Genomic DNA, 20,344 nt, shown 5'->3' with positions numbered 1-20,344 from the left:
TCTTCCATTAGCATTAGCATTAGTAGAGGCATTAGATGCAAGAAAGCAAGCTTATGCAGCATCAGCCAAAAAAAGACAAAAAAAAACCCACTTCCACTTCACCCCTCTGTTCGTTCAAAATACCTGTCCAGCTGAGCCTTAAACTTATTTAGGCTATCAACCTCCACAAGGGATGGCAGTCTGTTCCACCAACCAACCACCCGCTGGCTAAAGGCAAATTTCCGCACGTCTATCCTACATCTGTCTTTCCTCAATTTGAATTTATGCCCTCTCAGGTGATTTTTCTGAGCTAGAGGAAGAATCCCATCAGCATTGAGCATGCTTAAACCATTCAAGGCTTTATACATCTCTATCAGATCACCTCGCTGGTGCCTAGTCTCCAGACACTGTAATTTGCAAAACTTAAGCCTTTCTTCGTAAGAGCACCCCTTTGTTCCATTCACTAATCTTGTTGCCCTTCTCTGTACTCGTTCCAGCAGCTCTACATCCTTCTTGAAATGAGGCCTCCAGACCTGTATACAGTACTCTAGGTGTGGCCTGACCATTGCCTTATACAATGGAATAATCACCTCCTTATCCCTGCTGGAAAAATTCCTGTATATCATTGACAATACTCCATGAGCTTCTCTTGCAGCCCGTCTGCACTACTCAGAGAACTTCATATCTGCCTGCACAATCACCCCGAAGTCCCTTTCATTCTCTACCACTGTCAGTGTAGTACCACAGAGTTGATACGTTGCTCTGGGGTTGCTGTTTCCCATGTGTAGTACTTTACATTTGTCAATGTTAAACTTCATTTGCCACCTCTCAGCCCATCTGCTCAACCTTTCCAGATCCTGTTGCAGCAGCATAGTGTCAGTAGTGTCCTTGACAACCCTGCCAACCTTTGTATCATCTGCAAACTTGGACATTAAGCTTGATATACCATCATCAATATCATTTATAAATACAGAAAACAATAATGGACCCAACACTGAGCCCTGAGGGACTCCACTAATAACATTAGTCCACGATGAGCAGTGTCCATTGATTACCACTCTCTGTCTTCTCCCCCTCAACCACCCCTTTATCCATAGCAGCAATTTGCCTCCAATGTCACACTGCTCCAATTTGTGTAGCAGTCTTCCATGTGCAACAGTATCAAAAGCCTTTCTAAGATCCAAGTATATAATATCAAAGTTATTCCCTGCATCCAGTTCTTTTGTGACTGCATCATAGTATCCAATCAAGTTGGTCAGGCAAGACTTCCCCTTAACAAAACCATGCTGCGTCTGAGCTATAACTGAATTCTTGTCTAGATGATCCTGCAGTGCTTCTTTAACCAGTGCCTCCATTACTTTACCTGGAACAGAAGTTAAACTAACAGGTCTATAATTACTTGTGTCAGCCTTTGATCCTCCTTTGTGAATTGGGGTCACATTTGCACATTTCCAGTCTATGGGTACCTCCCCTGAGTCCAAGGAAGCTCTCATAATTATGGCTAAGGGTTTGCTTACCTCCTTTGCTGCCTCCTTTAATATAACTGGATAGATCCCATCCACCCCGGGTGCCTTTCTTGTGTTTATCTTCAACAGTTTCTCCTCCACTTTACTCCCAGTTATTTCAAGATTCTGTAGCTTACTGCTAGAGTTGAATACACCTCTGGCATTCCCCTTGCTGAATAACCCCTCATGTGTGAATGTCGATGCAAAATATTCGTTTAGTTTGTTAGCTACCTGAGCAGGATCATCAACAGCTGACCCATCAATATCAAGTGGACCAATCTGATTCATCCCCTTCCTTCTAGAGTTTACATAAGTAAAGAACTCTTTGCTGTTTTTCTTTGCATCCCTTGCCAAGGATTTCTCGTAATCTGCCTTCGCCTGCCTAACCTCCTTTGTAACCTGGTTGCATATCAACTTGTATCTATCATAGGCTTCTGTGTCATGTGTTAATTTGTAATTATCCCATGCATTTTTCTTCTCTGCCATATGCCTCATTAGTTCATCTGACATCCATTTTGGCCTAAACCTTGAACAATATTTCTTAGTTGGTATGTAAAGCCTAGTAGCTTCCAAGATAAGTTCTTTGAATGCTTCCCATTTTGAATTTGCTGTTGGTAACATCATCAGTTGGTCCCACTGTATAGAATTTAAATACTGTCTCAGTCCATCGTAGTCGCCTTTACGGAAGCAATAACCCTTCCCTTTACCCCTAATGGTAGTTACCTCTTTGAGTAAATCCCATTTCAGCACACTGTGATCACTGCCACCTAGTGGTTCATTTATCTGCAGATTCTTAATGCATGAAGAATCACTGCTGATAATCAAATCAAGAGTATTACTCCCTCTAGTTGCCTCCCGAACATGCTGATGTAGAAAACAATCATCCAATAAATCCACAAAAGCCTTGCTAGTGTGTGAGTGACCAACCCCCAAATTCCAGTCAATATCTGGGAAATTAAAATCTCCCATTATAAGACTCTCTGATTTACTGGCCCACTCTATTTCCCTGTACAGTTCCTTATTATACTCATCAGAGTCATTAGGCCTATAGCACACTCCTACTCTCAATTTTGATCTCCCAATGCTTATGTCACACCAAACTGACTCAACACTGCACTGTCCAGCGATGTCGACTGGCTTCACTTTCTTGGATTTTATGTGTTTCTTAACTAATAGCATAACCCCTCCCCCCTTCCTATCCTGTCTATCCTTTCTGTAGACGTTGTACTCCCCAAATTGCAGTTCTGCATCCCTTATATCTGTGTGACACTACGTCTCTGATATCCCAACAATATCTGCCTTTGATGTTTTGAGCAATACCTCAAATTCATCAAATTTATTTACTAAAATTTATTTCCTTATGGCCTGGTGGAGTGGTGCTGTGTTGTTCTCAAAGTAATCCTTCAGGTTAACTATCGCCGTTTTCTGTTGCTCTATCAGGACTATCAGACCCCTTCCTTCTTCCCGGTAACTGTCAGCCTCTCCACGGTAGCTCCCGGTTGGTGTTTGCGGCTGTTGATCATCATTGTCCTTGTCTTTCTCATGATACCCTCCAGGTCGGTGGTTGTCTAATCTAGGACCCCGAATATGTTAGCACTGGGACTGCATAGATGTTTATGGCTTTAACTGTGTTCCCTCAGTTCAGCTTTGCTTTCGGCAGGCTTCTGAGTCTCTGATGGTGTTATTCGGTCAGGGAGACCTTAATTTCCTTGTGCTGTAACTGCTGAGCCTGCATCATCCCCAAGTATTTGTAGGCCTCTCCCTCTGCCATGGGTTCGATCTCTTTACCAGTCAGCAGCTGGTAGGTTGACTAATTTTCCCTGACGCAAACCGTGGGTCTTGCACTTGTCTAGACCAAATTCCATCCTAATATCCTTGCTGAATTCTTTGGTGAGCTGGAGTAGTTGCTGAAGGTGCTTCTCGGTTGTCACGTAGAGCTTGGTGTCATCCATATATATCAGGTGGGTGAGGGTGTACAGGTTCTTCCTTCCTTCTTTGAGGTTCTTCCGTATTTGCTATTGTTGAGCATGGTAGATAGCGAGTTAAGTGCTAGACAGAACCACAATGGGCTCAGGGCATCTCCCAGAAAGATTCCTCTCCTGATGGGGATTGGCCTGGTTGAGATGTTTTTGACCTTAATGGTTGTATTCCATTTCGCCATCGTTTCTCCTAGGAAGTTTGTCACTATTGGATTGACTTTGTAGATTTTCAGCGCCTCTATTAGCCAACTATGAGGCACGGAGTCGAAGGCCTTGCGGTAATCGAAGTAGATTGTGTACATGTTTCGGCGCTTCTTGTATGTTGTCCTTCTAACTGCAGCATCTCTGATTAATTCCTCCTTGCCTCCTTTTTTCTCAGCCGCTTGCATCCTTTCTGCTGATCGGCCATTATGCTTTGGCTCTCCAAGTGGTTTGTTATCTTCCTGGTTATGCAGCTGGTCAGGATCTTGTACATTGTTGGGAGACAGATGATTGGCCTATATTTCGCCTAGTCATTATTAATATTATTAGCCCTGTGGTACAAGAAAGCCTGAGGCTTATGCTGCACTAGCCAAAAAGAAAAAAAATTCTGAATTTACCCCGAGAGAGAGAGAGAGAGAGAGAGAGGGAGAGAGGGAATTACCAAGAAAAAGAAGAATGATGATATCCAGCTCAGAACCCTGGGTATGGCAATCCCATACTCCCAAGATGTCAGCTCCTTTTCACGGGTAAACCTAATATGACAATTATTAAATTATTATTACCTAAAAATATGTTCCTATTATTATTATTTTTATTTATTTATTTATTTTTTTGTAAAAAAAATGCTTAATAACAGAAATGATAGAATTGCGTGGTAACGTTATTGATATAATAAATTGAAGGTGGTAAGGTTAAAACCCTATACCAATTGTTCTCAAAGTTTGGTCCGAATACCCCTGGGGTGTTCGAGACCCCCCTTCAGGGGGTTCGCGAGGTCAAAACTATTTTCTAAGACTTTGGGGTGCTCAATAATTTTTAAGAGTGTAAAGGATGCTGAGACCAAAAAGTTTGAGAAGTGCTGCTCTATAATCATTTATATCCGTAGTTTGTATTTACAGTAAAAATCAGTTATAATTTTTTTTTTTCCATGCTTAAGAACGTTCATTTCGAAGTAAGGTTTGCCACCTAGTGAGTCCGCGAACATTTAAGTTATTTGTGTTTGAAGAGTAAGAATTATTAAAATTAATTAACTTATTACTAATACAATCAAGTTAACTCTCGTGAAGGTAATGGCATCGCGACAGTTGAATAGGTTGTTTGTAGGAAACCTTCCTTGGACAATAGGGAGACGTGAGTATTAATTAGATATTTTAGTGTTGCGAAGAACACCAATGTAATTAGATTATTACAGTACTGTACAGGCATTCCCCGGCTTACGTAATACTCGACTTACGGAAATTGGACTTTACGTATGTTTTGCCGGCGGGTGCAAACTTAAAAAAATCGTGGGAACGTATTTTGCAACCTGTAGGAATAAATGGAGGTGTCGTGAAAATATCTTTATTGCATTCAGTGACTAGTTATATGGATGCCTGATGCAATGCCCATAACGGCGACAATGCTAGGGGTTTAATATAAAATTGACCAATACAGGAAAAATTACAAAAACTATATGTAAAAACATAAAACGAATAATTACATATATTAAAATTATATATAAATACGGGAAGTGAAAGAACTTTTTTTTTTTCATGCTACACACAGCAGAATGAAAAAAATTATGGCAGTCACTCAGCTGAAGACAAAAGCTGTTCCCTCATGTGTCTTCTGTAGGATTGGCCTCTATGAACTTTTTGTAGTCCACATCCATTCCTGGACGTTGTGGAGCATCTCCATGGGCAGGAATCTGTTGCCTATCCTGAGCCTCACGATGTGCAATTGATCCTCCAATTGCACATCTGCCGAGCATTTGTTGTATTGATTTCACCCGCTATCATTTTAATTGACACGAGTAAGCGGATGGTGAATATCTGTTCAGAGACTATTCTGTATTTTAAAAGTTTGGTAATATCTGAAGCGTGTGTGAGGGGTGGCAGTTTATGCTTGTAGAGGACCCACCAAAGAAGCCAGTACTCATCAGATGCAATGGTTTTTTGTGTGGTTTTTGCTGCTGAAGCCCAGATTTCGGATCCGTAGATGATGACTGCCTGCGGAAACCAGTATATGTATTGGAGCATGTACTCGGGCTCTGTGAATGGAGGTGTTGCTTGGTGAGCCATCTGGATCTGTAGACTTTGTTGTGAATGTGTGCAATGTGGTGTTTTAAAGCTGAGTTTGGGGACAAAGATAACGCCGAGATCTCTCTGCTTGGTTAGCATTAGCATTAGTAGAGGCATTTGATGCAAGAAAGCAAGCTTATGCAGCATCAGCCAAAAAAAAAAAAAAAACCCACTTCCACTTCACCCCTCTGTTCGTTCAAAATACCTGTCCAGCTGAGCCTTAAACTTATTTAGGCTATCAACCTCCACCACCAGGGATGGAAGTCTGTTCCACCAACCAACCACCTGCTGGCTAAAGGCAAATTTCCGCATGTCTATCCTACATCTGTCTTTCCTCAATTTGAATTTATGCCCTCTCAGGTGATTTTTCTGAGCTAGAGGAAGAATCCCATCAGCATTGAGCATGCTTAAACCATTCAAGGCTTTATACACCTCTATCAGATCACCTCGCTGGTTTTGTGCTGATTTATTAGGATTTATCTCAAGAGAAAACTGAGCTAGGTATGTAATAAGATTCTTAAGGCTGTTAATGATGGTTTTTTGAAGCAGAATCAGCTTGGGTGGTCCCATGGATCTGATAGAATAGCTTTAAATTGTCTGCATAACTGATAAATTCCATTTGCTGGCACAGGAATGGGTGGATAGCAGCCGTCAAGAGGAGCCCATAATGTGAACATAATATTGTAATGTGAACGTAATATCGTAATGTGAACCCAATAACACATTTTTTTTTTGGTAATTTGTTCCAAGACCTCAGAAGTTGAAATTTTCGCTATATGACTAAGCTATTTATCTCTCTAAAAGGTCATTTTTATAATGGAAATTGCACTACACTTTCATTGTTATCATATCTTCTGTTATAAGAATAAGTTTTGAATGGCTTTGTGATATTTTTCTAAAGAACATTTCTGGAGGTCACGACCATAAAACAATTTGCACTTTCCAGTTTATTGGGCTTTTCTGTTAGTGCAATCTATTATAAACGGGTAGTAAACTCGATCTTATTTTATTTGTGATAATTGGAATTGTGTTGGTTTTTACATTATGGTATTATGGTGAAATGTGTTCATACAAAATATAAAAAACAAATAAATTTTCAGAATCTTCTCTTCATTCCTATTTACTTATTACAATGGTGAAGGGAAAGCGACCATCAGTGGCAGGGCTAGGAAACAAAACAAAATTGATTTAGAAATGAAGATGAAAACGATTAAGTACGAAAATGATTATGGACAAAGTTTGTCATCTATTGCACTGGAATTAGGCCTTGCTGCTTCAACAGTGAATACTATTTTAAAGGACAGTGCACGTATAAAAGAACACATTAAAGGATCAATGCATTTAAGATCAACAGTGATCACAAAACAGCATTCAGGTGCTATGTCGAAGATGGAAAAACTATTAATAATTTGGGTGGAAAATCAGATTCAGAAGTGAGTGCCCCTGGGTCTAATGACATTCAAGCAAAAGCAAGAAGTATTTATGAAGACGTTAAGGATAACTATGATGAAGCCCGAGCCAAGTTTGTGACAAGCAACAGGTAGTTTAATAGGTTCGAGCATTGCGCTGGTTTCCAAAACATTAAAGTATGCGGTGAAGTTGCCAGTTCTGATTTTGCAGCTGCAGAGAAATTTTGTGATATGTTGAAAAAACCCTTTCTAAACCTCCACAGCCCTCAACTTCTGCAGCGGCATGCTTATCAGCTGGAGAGTTAATTCTGGCAATGATGCTCGAAAGGTAAAACTTGCTGATGTTATGCCTGTCTCTTCTCTCTTTTTGTAATTTTGTACACTTTTGTCATTTTTCCTGCGCACGAGATAAAAAAATGGAATAAATAATTCTATTTACATGTTCGTCAAACATTTATTTTTTGCTTCAGTCAAATTCAGCACGCATAGTTGTGAGTGTTGCATAAGCAGTTAGGGAAATTCTGACATGTAGAATTCCGTGGAATGCAACCCTTACGTAAGTTGGGATGCGCCTGTATATATTATCAGAACAATCTATTATACGTTATCAAAACTGTTTGAATATATTGCACCAATGCAAGAAAAGTGACATAGTTAAAAATTGTTATTTTTGAGTTATTCAAAGATGGTAGTGTAAAAGGAATGTCTTTTAATCAGAAAAGGTGTTACAAATTTTGTAAGTATGCAGGCATGCGTGTTACTGTTTATGCTGAAAATGGAGAAGTCACACAAGAAAAGCAACGTGGATTCAAGTCTCTTGAATCAGTCTCAGTTTTATACACTGTACTCCTTTTATTATATTTTTCCTATTATGATTTTTTTTTTTTCTTGTGTTGTACCATGCATTCAGTAACTACACTAAAAATTAAGGCAACAGCATGCTTCTGTTATGGAAAAGAATTTAAGAATAGAAAAGAAATCACTAAAAACAAGATTACACTGTATATATCACTTAAATTAGATGCAAAGAAAACAGAAAAACCTTATGAAATGACAGAAATGGGGTACTGAGATTTCTTTGATTGTAAGGATTTATGCAACTCAAAATTTATGAACAAAGACAAAACAGATAACAGAGATTACGAGAATAGGGGGGGGGGAATTCAAATTTTTGTTCAAAATATCTTGCCTAGATGTGAAATATAAAGAGATTTTGCAAACCAAAGAGCAGTCAAAAGATCAAACATAATTACACTTCTTTTCGGATCTCTTGAACTTAACCACATCAGATCATATTCTGTGAATTAGGATAGAAACTGAAAGTGTCTGCAATTCTGCACATAAGAGGCTTGTTGATCAATTTGGCCCTAGGGAAGGGGGAGAGTGTGTAAGACTCATGGGGTAGAATTTTTCTGAACTTGGTCTGTACTTGTTAATAGGAGACTGTTTTTACAGGAATGGGATACACCTAAGTAGAAGCGGTGTAAGGATATTTGCTGATGCTATTGAGGTAGTGTTAGGTAGTCAGGAAACTGCTAACTTTTTGGGAGATACAGACTGATAGTGATTCTTGCATGTTTCTATTTGAACAAGCAGAAGGCTAACAACCTGGAAAGGTTCACGGACTAGCAGCGTGGAAAGCAAAGTGCCCGGCATTTCAAGGCCTCTTGGGGGAGGGTCCTCATACAACAAGCAAATATGTGGGCTGTGTTAGGGTTAGTTACTAAGAGTAAAAACTTGTATGTACACTAATTCTAAGAGCATAATAAATAAATTTGATGAATTAGAAGAGCTGATAAAATCATCAAATGCAGACTTTGTTGGGATCTCAGACACATGGTGTTACTCAGATATAAGGGATGCAGAATTTGAATGTGGCAAGTACAATCTGTGCAGAAGGGACAGACAGGAGAGCAGTTGGGGGTTATGTTGTTAGTTAAGAAACACATAAAATGTGAGGCAGTGCATCCAGTGGACATGGGTTGCCAGTGCAATGTTATTATTATTATCATTAGACATATGGTGCAAGGAAGGCATATGGTGCAGCATAAGCCTCAGGCTTATGCTGCACCAGCCAAAAAAAAAATTTCTAGAGTTACCCTGAGAGAGAGAGAGAGAGAGAGAAAAGTAGAAAGGAATCACCGAGAAAGAGAAGAATGAAGATATCCAGCTCAGGACCCTGGGTGTGCCAAGCCCATATTCACCAGATGTGAGCCCCTGGGGGAATGTTGAGTCAGTTTGGTGCAGTATAAGCACTGGGAAAACAAAAATGAGAATAGGAATGTGTCATAGGCCTAATGACTGCGATGAGTGTAATGAACAACTGTACAGATGTATTGAGTGGCCAGTAAATTAGAACATCTTACAATGGGGGACTTGAACTTTCCAGATATCGACTGGATCTTGTGGGTTGGTCACTCACAGACTAGCATGACTTTTGTGGATTAATTGGATGATTGTTTCCTACACCAGCATGTTAGAGAGACAACAAAAGAAAGCAATGCTCTTGATTTGATTTTATCAGCAGTGACCCGTCTTGCATTAAGAATCTGCAGATAAAAGACCCACTAGGTAGCAGTGATCACAATGTATTGATGTAGGATTTACTTAAAGATGTAACTACTATCAAAAGGTAAGAGAAAGGGCTTTTGCTTTCATAAAGGTGACTACTGCAGTCTCTCAGACATTTTTTAAATTCTATGCAGTGGGACCAACTGGTGATGTTACCAACAGCAAATTCTAAATGGGAAACGTTCAGGGATGCAACTGTAGAAGCTACTATGCTTTTTATACGGACTGAGATACTGATCAAGGTTTATACTGAAATGGATATCAGATGAACTCATGAGACTTGTGGCAGAGAAGAAAAATGTGTGGGTTGCATATAAATTATCAGGTGATATGGATGCCTGCAGTAGATATAAAGTGGTCTGCAATTAAGTCACAAAGGAGGACAGGCAAGCCAAGGCAGATTTCAAGAAGTCTCTGCCAAAGAAAAGCAGCAAAGACTACTTTTGTAAACAGTAGAATCGTTTGAATCACATTGGTTCACTCTGAATTTACTAACTGTGAAAGTACCTGTAGGTTACTCAAATGAATGGGTATTTTGCATCTACATTCACACATGAGAAAATTTTAGGGAAGGGAATGGCAGAAGTGGGACATTCTGGTAAGGAGTTGAATAATTTTGTGATAATCGAGGAAAGTGAAGGAGAAATTCTTGAAGCTAAATGTATGTAAAACAAGGAACCAGGGGTGGATGGGATCAATTTGGTTATATTAAAGGAGGCATCAAAATAGGTAAGCAAACCCTTAGCAATAATTATAAGAGTATTCTGTTTTAGGGGAAGGTCCCTATGACTGGAGATGTGCAAATGTATCCCAAACTCATAAAAGGAAACATGAGGTAGTTACGGACCTGCAAGTTCTTTTCCAGGGAAAATAATGGGGGTCACTGGTTAGAGAAGTAATGCAGGACAGGAATGCAGTTATATTGGAGTCATAGCAAGGAGCAATCTTGTCTGACCAACCTGACTGGATGCCATGATGCAGTAAAAAAGGAACTGGTTACAGAAAATTTTGACATCATAATACAGTTGAAGCTCTTTATAGTGACCTGACCCTCTTTTAAATGTCCCAACACGTTATAACATCCTATGTGGTTGGTCTCGGCCAATTTCTTATTAACCTAATGCTATTTTACATTCTTCAGGACGGTAACATCATTCACAATATATCTTCTGTTAGTGAGGATGAAGTCGATTTCATTAGTTGTTAATCCATTTGGACTCTTCCATGTCCACTTTCTGTTCACCTTTTCTTGAAAAAAGTGTTCATTACTGACAGTCCTTGAGATTCTGCAAATTCCACAAGTCTTTCACCTCTTTTATTTCTTTCACCAATTCCAAAGTTTCCTATAGTTCCTCTTTCTGCGCTGTTTTGCCTTTTTCCAACCTTAGCATTGAAGGCCCCCATAATAATAGTGTAGTGGGTTTTGATGACCTTGAGAATAAAAGAATTTCTCTATAACAACCATAAATTCTACCTCTTAATCTGAATTTTTACTTTTTTATTACAATATTTGTGTTTAAAAATGACAGAACACTTTAAATATATTGAAGCAATTGTAGCCTGACAGTGAAAAATAATTTAAGATTTCCCATTCTCTTTTCTCGCAGTACAGTAATGAAATGAACATCAGGTAGAAGTTCATTTCATTAATTAGACTGTATATTTATTGGTTATTTGCTCCAAGGAAGTGGATAGCTTTGCCAATTGCAGATAAAATTAGGATGTTGCAAGCTATGGATGTGGTGGGCATTCTAAGACTAACATTGCCAAACGGTTTGGCATTCCTAAGAGTACTCTTTTCACTATTCTGAAAGATTGAAAGTTTAGAGAAATCTTCTGCAGTGGGTAGGATTAGAGCATGAAAGGTGAAGTATCCAGATCTTGAAAAGGTACATTTGGAATGGCTAATGATGATGCATGCAGAAAATGTTCCTGTAGATGGTAATCTTTTAAAAGCTAAGGCTGAATCTTTTGCCCATCTGTTAAAGAATTTAAAAGTTCAGATGGATGGTTCCAGAAATTTAATACTCGTCATGGCATGTCTTTCAAAAAAGTGTGGTAAAAATGCAGCCAGGGACGTTGATACTAAAAATGAATGGAAGGAAAATCATTTAAGAAAAACTACTGAAGAATGCTATTGAACAAAATTGTGCTATGTCTTAAAAGTAAATGTCAATGTAAAATTGACATCCTGCAGGCAGTGTGTTTATGTGTTTCGGCATGTGATGAAGTTGATAAAAAAGTGATTGGCAATTGCTTCAAACATTCTGGATTTACTGCCTTGAATGATGCAGCATGTGAAGTTTCACATGCTTCTTCCTCTATTAATTGTTTTTTTTTTTTTTTTTGTTATTTGGTTTTTAGGAGCATTAGCAACAAAGGCCATATTGCTCCGGGGATATGCGGTGGTCATTCCCTTACCTTTCCGCATCTTCCGTATTTGGTGGTTATGGGCTCGAACCCCGGTCTAATCAAGAAGCGTGTGCACGCACTGCTGCTGCTCCTGCCCACCTGGCTACAGAGGTGCTTCTATTAATTGTGAGGAACAGTCCGATAATAGGGAAGACATATTTGAGTATGTGCATCACACCTAAACTTACAGGAAAACTTAAGCTTCAAAGATCATGCAGAAGTGGATGCGGACATTGAATGTTTCACTATATGCTCAAACGAAGAGGAACTCATTGCAGACATAATGGAATCTTCTGAAATTTGTAGTGAACAAGATGAGAAACCTACTGTGGTTGAACAAGAAATTTCAGTGAAAGATGCTTATCAAGGATTAGAACTTGTACGTTGAGTTTTTTCAAGCGCAGCCTAACTGCGAAGGTGAAATAACTGCTATTGTGCACCTTTATAATTGTCTTTTAAAACATGCTCTACCATTGAAACATCATGTTTTGACATATTGTTTTAAAGTATGAAACAATTCTCTTGTTAGACCTTGATATGTATATATAACCTATGCAGTGCAATTTACAATTTAATTGTAATCTTACTTCACCCTACAATCATAATTTTCTTGTTTAATACTGTAGTATGTATTATAAACAGATTATATGATATTATATTAGTAGAATTACATTAAATGTTTGAGCTTTTATTGTTTTGTTGCTGATTTTATGAACAATTTGATATAATGACTGTTTTTCTCATTCCCCTACGGGATCATTATATAGAGCTTCAACTGTACTTCGATTTCAGAAAAGCAAATGATATTGTTGCACGTAAGAGACTGCTATGCAAATTGGAGCAGTGCACGAAGGGCAAGTTGCTGCTGTGGATAAACAGGGTTGAGGGTGAGAAGTCAAAAGTGATTATCAATGGGGAAACTGCTCTTCTTGGACTAATGATATTAGCAAAGTCCCTCAGGGTTCAGTGCTGTACCCATTGTTGTTTTCTCTATTTGTTAATGATATTGATGATTAAGTGTGATATGAAGGCATATCACACTTAATCTCTAACTTTGCAGATGATATGAAGACTGGTAAGTTTGACAGGGTAATTCACAGTAATCAGGATATGCAGCTGCAACAAGATCTAGAAAAATTAGGCAGATGAACTGAAAAGTGGCAATTGAAGTTTAATATTGAAAAATGCAAGGCATTTTGGGGAAGCAGTAATCCAAGATTGATGTCCATCTGTGTGGCACCACACTCAAGGTGGTGAAAATGAAGACCTGGGGGGAAAATGTGCAGTCAGATATGAAGTTCTGTGAGCAGTACAGACAGGCTGTCAGGACAGCTCATTAAGTTTTGCCAACAGGGATAAAGTGATGGTATTCCTCTTTGTATAAGGTAATGGTTAGGCCACATTTTAAATATTGCATACAGGTCTGGAAGCTTCATTTGTGGAAGGATGTGGATCTGTTGGATTGGGTACAGAGCACAACAAGATCAGTGAGTAGAGCAAAACGGTCTACTTACTGACCCTTTTTGGAAAGGTTTCAATTTTGTAAATTGCAGCATTTGGGACTAGGCACCTACAAGGAAATCTAATTGAGGTGCGTAAGGCTTTGAATGAATTGAGTAAGCTCAATAATGATGGAATCCTTACTCTTACTCAGATTACTCATGAGGGGTCATAAATTCAAGTTGAGAAAGAATGGTTGCAGGTTGGATATGAGGTTGGAAATTTGCTTCAGCCAGAGGGTGGTCGATTGTTTAACGAACTCCCATCTATTGTCATGAAAGTGGCTAGTTTGAATAAATTGAAGAAATTACTAGATAAACTGTTAGGAATTTTGTTAGATAAATTGTTAGGCATTAGTATTAGTAGAGGCATATGATGCAAGAAAGCAAGCTTATGCAGCATCAGCCAAAAAAAAACAAAAAAAAAAAACACTTCCATTTCACCCCTCCGTTCGTTCGAAATACCTGTCCAGTTGAGCCTTAAATATATTTAGGATATCAACTTCCACAACAAGGGATGGAAGTCTGTAACTACCTGCTGGCTGAAGGCAAATTTCCGCACATCTATCCTACATCTGTCTTTCCTCAATCTGAATTTATGCCTTCTCAGGTGATTATTCTGAGCAAGAGGAAAAATCCCATTGGCATTGAGCATGCTCAAACCATTCAAGGCTTTATACACCTCTATCAGATCACCTCGCCGGTGCCTAGTCTCCATACACTGTAATATACAAAATTTAAGCCTTTCTTCGTAAGAGCAACCCTTTGTTCCATTCACGAATCTTGTTGCCTTTCTCTATACTCGTTCCAGCAGCTCTATATCCTTCTTGAAATGAGGCTACCAGACCTGCATACAGTACTGAAAGTGTGGCCTGACCATTGCCTTATACAAGGGAATCATCACCTTATCCATGCTAGAAAAATTCCTGTATATCAATGACAAGACACCATGAGCTACTCTTGCAGCCCGTCTGCACTGCTCAGAGAACTTCATATCTGCCTGCAAAATTACCCCCAGGTCCTTTACATTCTCTACCACTGTCAGTGTAGTACCACAGAGTTGATACGTTGCTGTTTCCCATATGTAGTACGTTACATTTGTCAATGTTAAACTTCATTTGCCACCTCTCAGCCCATCTGCTCAACCTTTCCAGATCCTGTGACAGCAGCATAGTGTCAGTAGTGTTCTTAACAACCCTGCCAACCTTAGTATCGTCTGCAAACTTGGACATTAAGCTTGATATACCATCATCAATATCATTTATAAATACAGAAAACAATAATGGACCCAACACTGAACCTTGAGGGACTCCACTAATAACATTAGTCCACGATGAGCAGTGTCCATTGATTACTACTCTGTCTTCTCCCCCCTCAACCACCCCTTTATCCATAGCAGCAGTTTGCCTCCAATGCCACACTGCTCCTATTTGTGCAGCACTCTTTTATGTGCAACAGTATCAAAAGCCTTTCTAAAATCCAAATATATAATATCAAAGTTATTCCCTGTATCGAGTTCTTTTGTGACTGCATCATAGTATCCAATCAAATTCGTCAGGCAAGACTTTCCCTTAACAAAACCATGCTGTGTTCAAGCTATAACTGAAGTCTTGTCTAGATGATCCTGTAGTGCTTCTTTAATCAGTGCCTCCATTAATTTTTTTGGAACAGAAGTTAAACTCACAGGTCTATAATTACTTGTGTCAGCCTTTGATCCTACTTTGTGAATTGGGGTCACATTTGCATATCTCCAGTATATGGGTACCTCCCCTGAGTCCAAGGAAGCTTTCATAATTATGGCTAAGGGTTTGCTTACTTCCTTTGCTGCCCCCTTTAATATAACTGGATAGATCCCATCCGCCCCAGGTGCCTTTCTTGTGTTTACCTTCAACAATTTCTCCTCCACTTTACTCTCAGTTATTATAAGATTATCTAGCTTACTGCCAGAGTTGAATACACCTCTGGCATTCCCCTAGCTGAATAACTCCTCATGTGTGAATGTCGATGCAAAATATTCATTTAGTTTGTTAGCTACCTGAGCAGGATCATCAACAGTTGCACCATCGATATCAAGTGGACCAATCTGATTCATCCCCTTCCTTCTAGAGTTTACACAAGTGAAGAACTCTTTGCTGTTATTCTTTGCATCCTTTGCCAAAGATTTCTCGTAATCTGCATTGCCTGCCTAACCTCCTTTGTAACTTGGTTATAGACCAGCTTATATCTATCATAGGCTTCTGTGTCACATGTTAATTTATATGTATCCCATGCATTTTTCTTCTCTGCCATATGTCTCATTAGTTCATCTGACATCCATTTAGGCCTAAACCTTGAACAATAGTTCTTAGTTGGCATGTAAAGCCTAGTAACTTCCAAGATAAATTCTTTGAATGCTTCCCATTTTGAATTTGCTTTTGGTAACATCATCAGTTGGTCCCACTGTATAGAATTTAAATACTGTCTCAGACCATCGTAGTTGCCTTTACGAAAGCAAAAACCTTTTCCTTTACCCCTGATGGTAGTTACCTCTTTGAATAAATCCCACTTCAGCACACTGTGATCACTGCCACCTAGTGGTTCCTTTATCTGCAGATTCTTCATGCATGAAGAATCATAACTGATAATCAGATCAAGAGTACTACTCCCTCTAGTTGCCTCCTGAACATGCTGATGTAGAAAACAATCATCCAATAAATCCACAAAAGCCTTGCTAGTGTGTGACCCACAAAAATCCAGTCAATACCTGGGAAATTAAAATCCCCCATTATAAGACTTTCTGATTTACTGGCCCACTATTTCCTTGTACAGTTTCTTATTATACTCATCAGAGTCATTAGGCCTATAGCATACTCCTACTCTCAATTTTGAACTCCCAATGCTTATGTCACACCAAACTGACTCGACATGCACTGTCCAGCAATGTCGACTGGCTTCACCTCCTTGGATTTTATGTGTTTGTCAACTAATAGCATAACCCCTCCTCCCTTCCTATCCTGTCTATCCTTTCTGCACACATTGTACTCCCCAAATTCCAGTTCTGCATTCCTTATATCTGTGTGACACCACATCTATGATATCCTAGAATTGGTGTACATGCAAGTATACATGCCCTTATTCTTAGCTACACTAACACAACCCCTGTGTTTACTTGTACTGCAATGACTCCCAGCAGTCTCTGAAATATCCTGCATCTTGTTTTCCAGGCTGCTGCTCATTCCAATAAAAGCAGTGCAAGAATCACTTTCACCTTTGCCATTGGCTACTGTTAATCTATTAATCTTTGTATCCCACCAAGTTAGCAGTTTTCCGACCCACCTAACACTGCCTCGATAGCATCAGCAAATATTCTTGCACCCTTTCTATTTAAGTTTATCCCATCCCTGTAGAAGCAGTCTCTCTTGTTAACAAGTACAGACCAGACTGAAAAAAATTTTATCCCTTGAGCCTTGCACAATCTTTCCAGGGCCGAATTGATCGATAAGGCTCTCATCATATACTTCCTCCTATTGTCTTAGCAGAATTGCAGACACTTTCAAATTCAACCCTAATTCATGGCTTTTTTTTCAACGTGTACAACTATATCACCCTTTGTGCCCTTAAAAGATGATATCCGCTCTACAACGTCATCAGCCTTTGCCCCTGGCAGACATATCCTGGTCCTGTTCCACCTATCCTTTTTACAAAGCATGTTCCCTGTTTCCCTGACAATAGAGTCACCAACAACTACTAGTTCCTGTGGGACCAGCGCATTCTGCCTTGGGGGTTGCCACTGTGTTGCGTGATGACCAAGTGCAAGCTCTGCGTTGATGTGGGCAGCTGAGAGCTTGATGGGCCCCTCAATTTAGATCCTTCAAGAGCATCTACCCTGTCCTTCAAGCTCTCATATAGGCCCATAACGCTGAGTTGTCGCCTGATTTCCCTACACTCCTTACATCATGCACACACACAAAGACATCCCCCCATGGCAATATCATGTTCCGTACCCAATTGCTCCACAAACATCATGCAAGCAGTGCATTTTAAAAGGCTGTGATTCAGAGGGCAACTGCCCCCTCAGTTCTCCCCTGAACCACAGCACTCCCATTAGCTTGAGCCTTTTGCTTTGCTGCTCTGGTCTGAGTCGTGATTTTGATTTAATTTCAATTTCAGTACAAAATTATAATCCTAAACTTGTATCCCAACACAGTTATAACGCTATATATATTTTTCAGTATCGAGTATTATCTACGAGTTCCATTTATATAACTTCCGTATCAAGTTGTGTATTAATTAATTATGTTACGTTTGTAATCTAAGTCGTTATATGTATTTAGTTTTTTAATTGACAATGAAGTTTAACAAGATTAATAGATTTTACTGATTCATTGACAATATTATATTATATACTATACTATATTAAGCTTACGCTATCTAGTTCGGGATATAACGTGTCGTATAACAATGGCAGCAAGTTGTCCATAGATTTACGAATGGTAAATCTATGGACACTTAAGCAGTAATTAACTTCGAAATTTTGATGTCTCAAGATTTGATGTCTCTATAAGCTACTTATAGAAAATAATTTGATGTAACAATTGGTCAATAAAGGAGCTAAATATGTCTAAAAACTTCTCGTTCAGCGGAGCTGCAACTTGTAACACGTGGATTTGATACCCTTACCGATACTTTTATGCAATTACAAGGCCGAGTAAAGAATAAATACATCAGAAAAATCACAAAATAATGCTATACTACTAAATTTAAATCAAAAGTTTTAGAAAAACAATAATTTCAAATCAATAAATAAGAAAATCCACTTAGCGGCTTTGAACACTTCTGACTCCCACTAGCCTCGTCAGCTAGTGGGAGTTAGAATTACTAGATAATTACTAGATAAACTATTACTAGATAATAATTCAGATCAGTATTACTAGATAAACTGTTAGAGCAGATGTACAGGTGAAATGGTAAGTGTTGGCATTTTTTTTGGCTGATGCTGTATAAGCTTGCTTTTTTGCATCATTTGTCACTACTAGTACTACTAATATAAGTTGTCTACATATTCAATAACTAACATGTGAAATTTCATTCCCATAGGTGATCGTACACCAGCGTAATCTGACGACAGATGCTATGGTTAACAAAGTGGAGTATCAAGCAGTGATCAAGTTCCTGCATTTGCAGGGCAGGAAATTGATGAAGAAATGAAAGCTGTGTATGGGCAGAATTGTCCATCCCATGACGCTGTAAAAAAGTGGAAATGAGAGTTAAAGTGTGGTCAAAAGTGTTTTTGACAAGCCAAGAGAAGCTTATCAACGCCGACCGGACTAGCCGGGTGGGTAAAGTGTCTGCCTGTCAACTCAAAGGTCGCGGGTTTGAATCTTGCCTCGGGCTTGGATCAGAGTACTGCAAAAACCATGGGAGGTGCATTATGGCCACAGAAGCCGATGCGCCAACAACTACAAAAAAAAAAAAAAAAAAAAGCTCATCAACATCCACAGACAGAGACAGTTGCAAAGGTTGAGCTGCTGGTGCTGAGTGACTCATTTGTGACAATTCATTTCATTGCAAATGCAGTGGAATCAGTTATGAGTCTGCCCACAGCATTTTACATGACCATCTGCACATGTCTAAGGTCTCCGCACGATGGGTTCCAAGATTGCTGACACCTTTACAGAAGCAATGTTGAATGCAATGTTCTTGCCAACTGTTGGTTTTGTGCTACTTTTATTTGACCTAGAACCATCAGATTTCTTGTTTCGAGAAATGAAGAAACCATTGCTTGGACGCCGCTTTGATTCGTCTCAGGAAGTCATCAGTGAAGTGGAATCTTGGTTTCAGGCAATTCAGGCAAAAAAAGTGCAGACTTCTATGATCAAGGCATTAAACAACTGATCCACAGATGGGAGAAATGTGTTACTATACATGGAGAGTACATAGAAAAGGATTGAAGTTCCTGTGAAGAAATAATAGACATTTCTAGGGCTATTATTTCTAGGTAACGGTTCAAACGTTTTGATATCCTCTCATATACGCTTTACAGTGGTATGTATTTTTTACATATATAATAAAAGGCATTTTCATAATGTACTTTTTTTTTTTTTTTTTCCATAATGCTATGTCACTACCCAAAAAATATTTTCCTATGATATGATTCTAAAATGGCATAAGTGGAAATAGGAGTCCTGCAGAGGTTGCATGACTCAACTAATATCATTACGTTCTACAAAAAACAGATCATAAAATCAGTTTGTTTCGAATATAGATGGCAGATATAAATTTATATTCCTAAAGCATGCTTCCCTTCCTGAAAAATGACAGTTTTTGACTTTTGTCACTTTTTTCATGGGTGATATGTTTCTTTATGATATTTTCTTATTCTGTCTACAAAGATAAATCATATATCATTTGAAAAGTCTGAACTAGGAATGAAGTTTATGATATTAACTAGAATTTAATGAGCTAAATTTTAAATATGAAATTAAGTAATTGATGCAAATGACCAACTGACATTGTAAATTAGGATATTATAGTCACCATGACAACACTGGAATGAGTAGTGTAATAGGTAAAACAGTGTGATGCATGTTTTTATTACTTGAGACATACATGATTAAATCCAGATGTAGTTTTGTTTTGTTTTTTTCCCCTCACAATTTCTTCATTCTTTTGATAGGAAAATTTAATAATGTGATATAAATGAAAAAGATAAATTTAAAAAATGTATAATCAGGAAGGGAATTTATAGTT

At 38.7% G+C, this 20,344-nt stretch overlaps 1 protein-coding gene across 1 annotated transcript in view; it reads left to right on the top strand.

Annotated features, from left to right (window-relative positions):
* The first annotated feature begins 4,666 nt into the window (after nt 1-4,666).
* Nucleotides 4,667-20,344, top strand: part of LOC150087457 (SRA stem-loop-interacting RNA-binding protein, mitochondrial-like) — a 74,979-nt gene continuing 59,301 nt past the window's right edge. Inside the window, exon 1 of the mRNA XM_090372080.1 lies at nt 4,667-4,795. Within this exon, the coding sequence (XP_090228206.1) occupies nt 4,735-4,795 (61 nt within the window). The 5' untranslated portion in view covers nt 4,667-4,734. The remainder of the gene's footprint in view (nt 4,796-20,344) is intronic.

Source organism: Mastigoproctus giganteus, chromosome 4 (genome assembly GCF_048544385.1).
Source record: "Mastigoproctus giganteus isolate SK-2022 chromosome 4, ASM4854438v1, whole genome shotgun sequence".
Classification (NCBI taxonomy): domain Eukaryota; kingdom Metazoa; phylum Arthropoda; class Arachnida; order Uropygi; family Thelyphonidae; genus Mastigoproctus; species Mastigoproctus giganteus.
The sequence above is the reverse complement of the archived record's forward strand: the minus strand, read 5'-3'. Positions and strand labels throughout refer to the sequence as shown.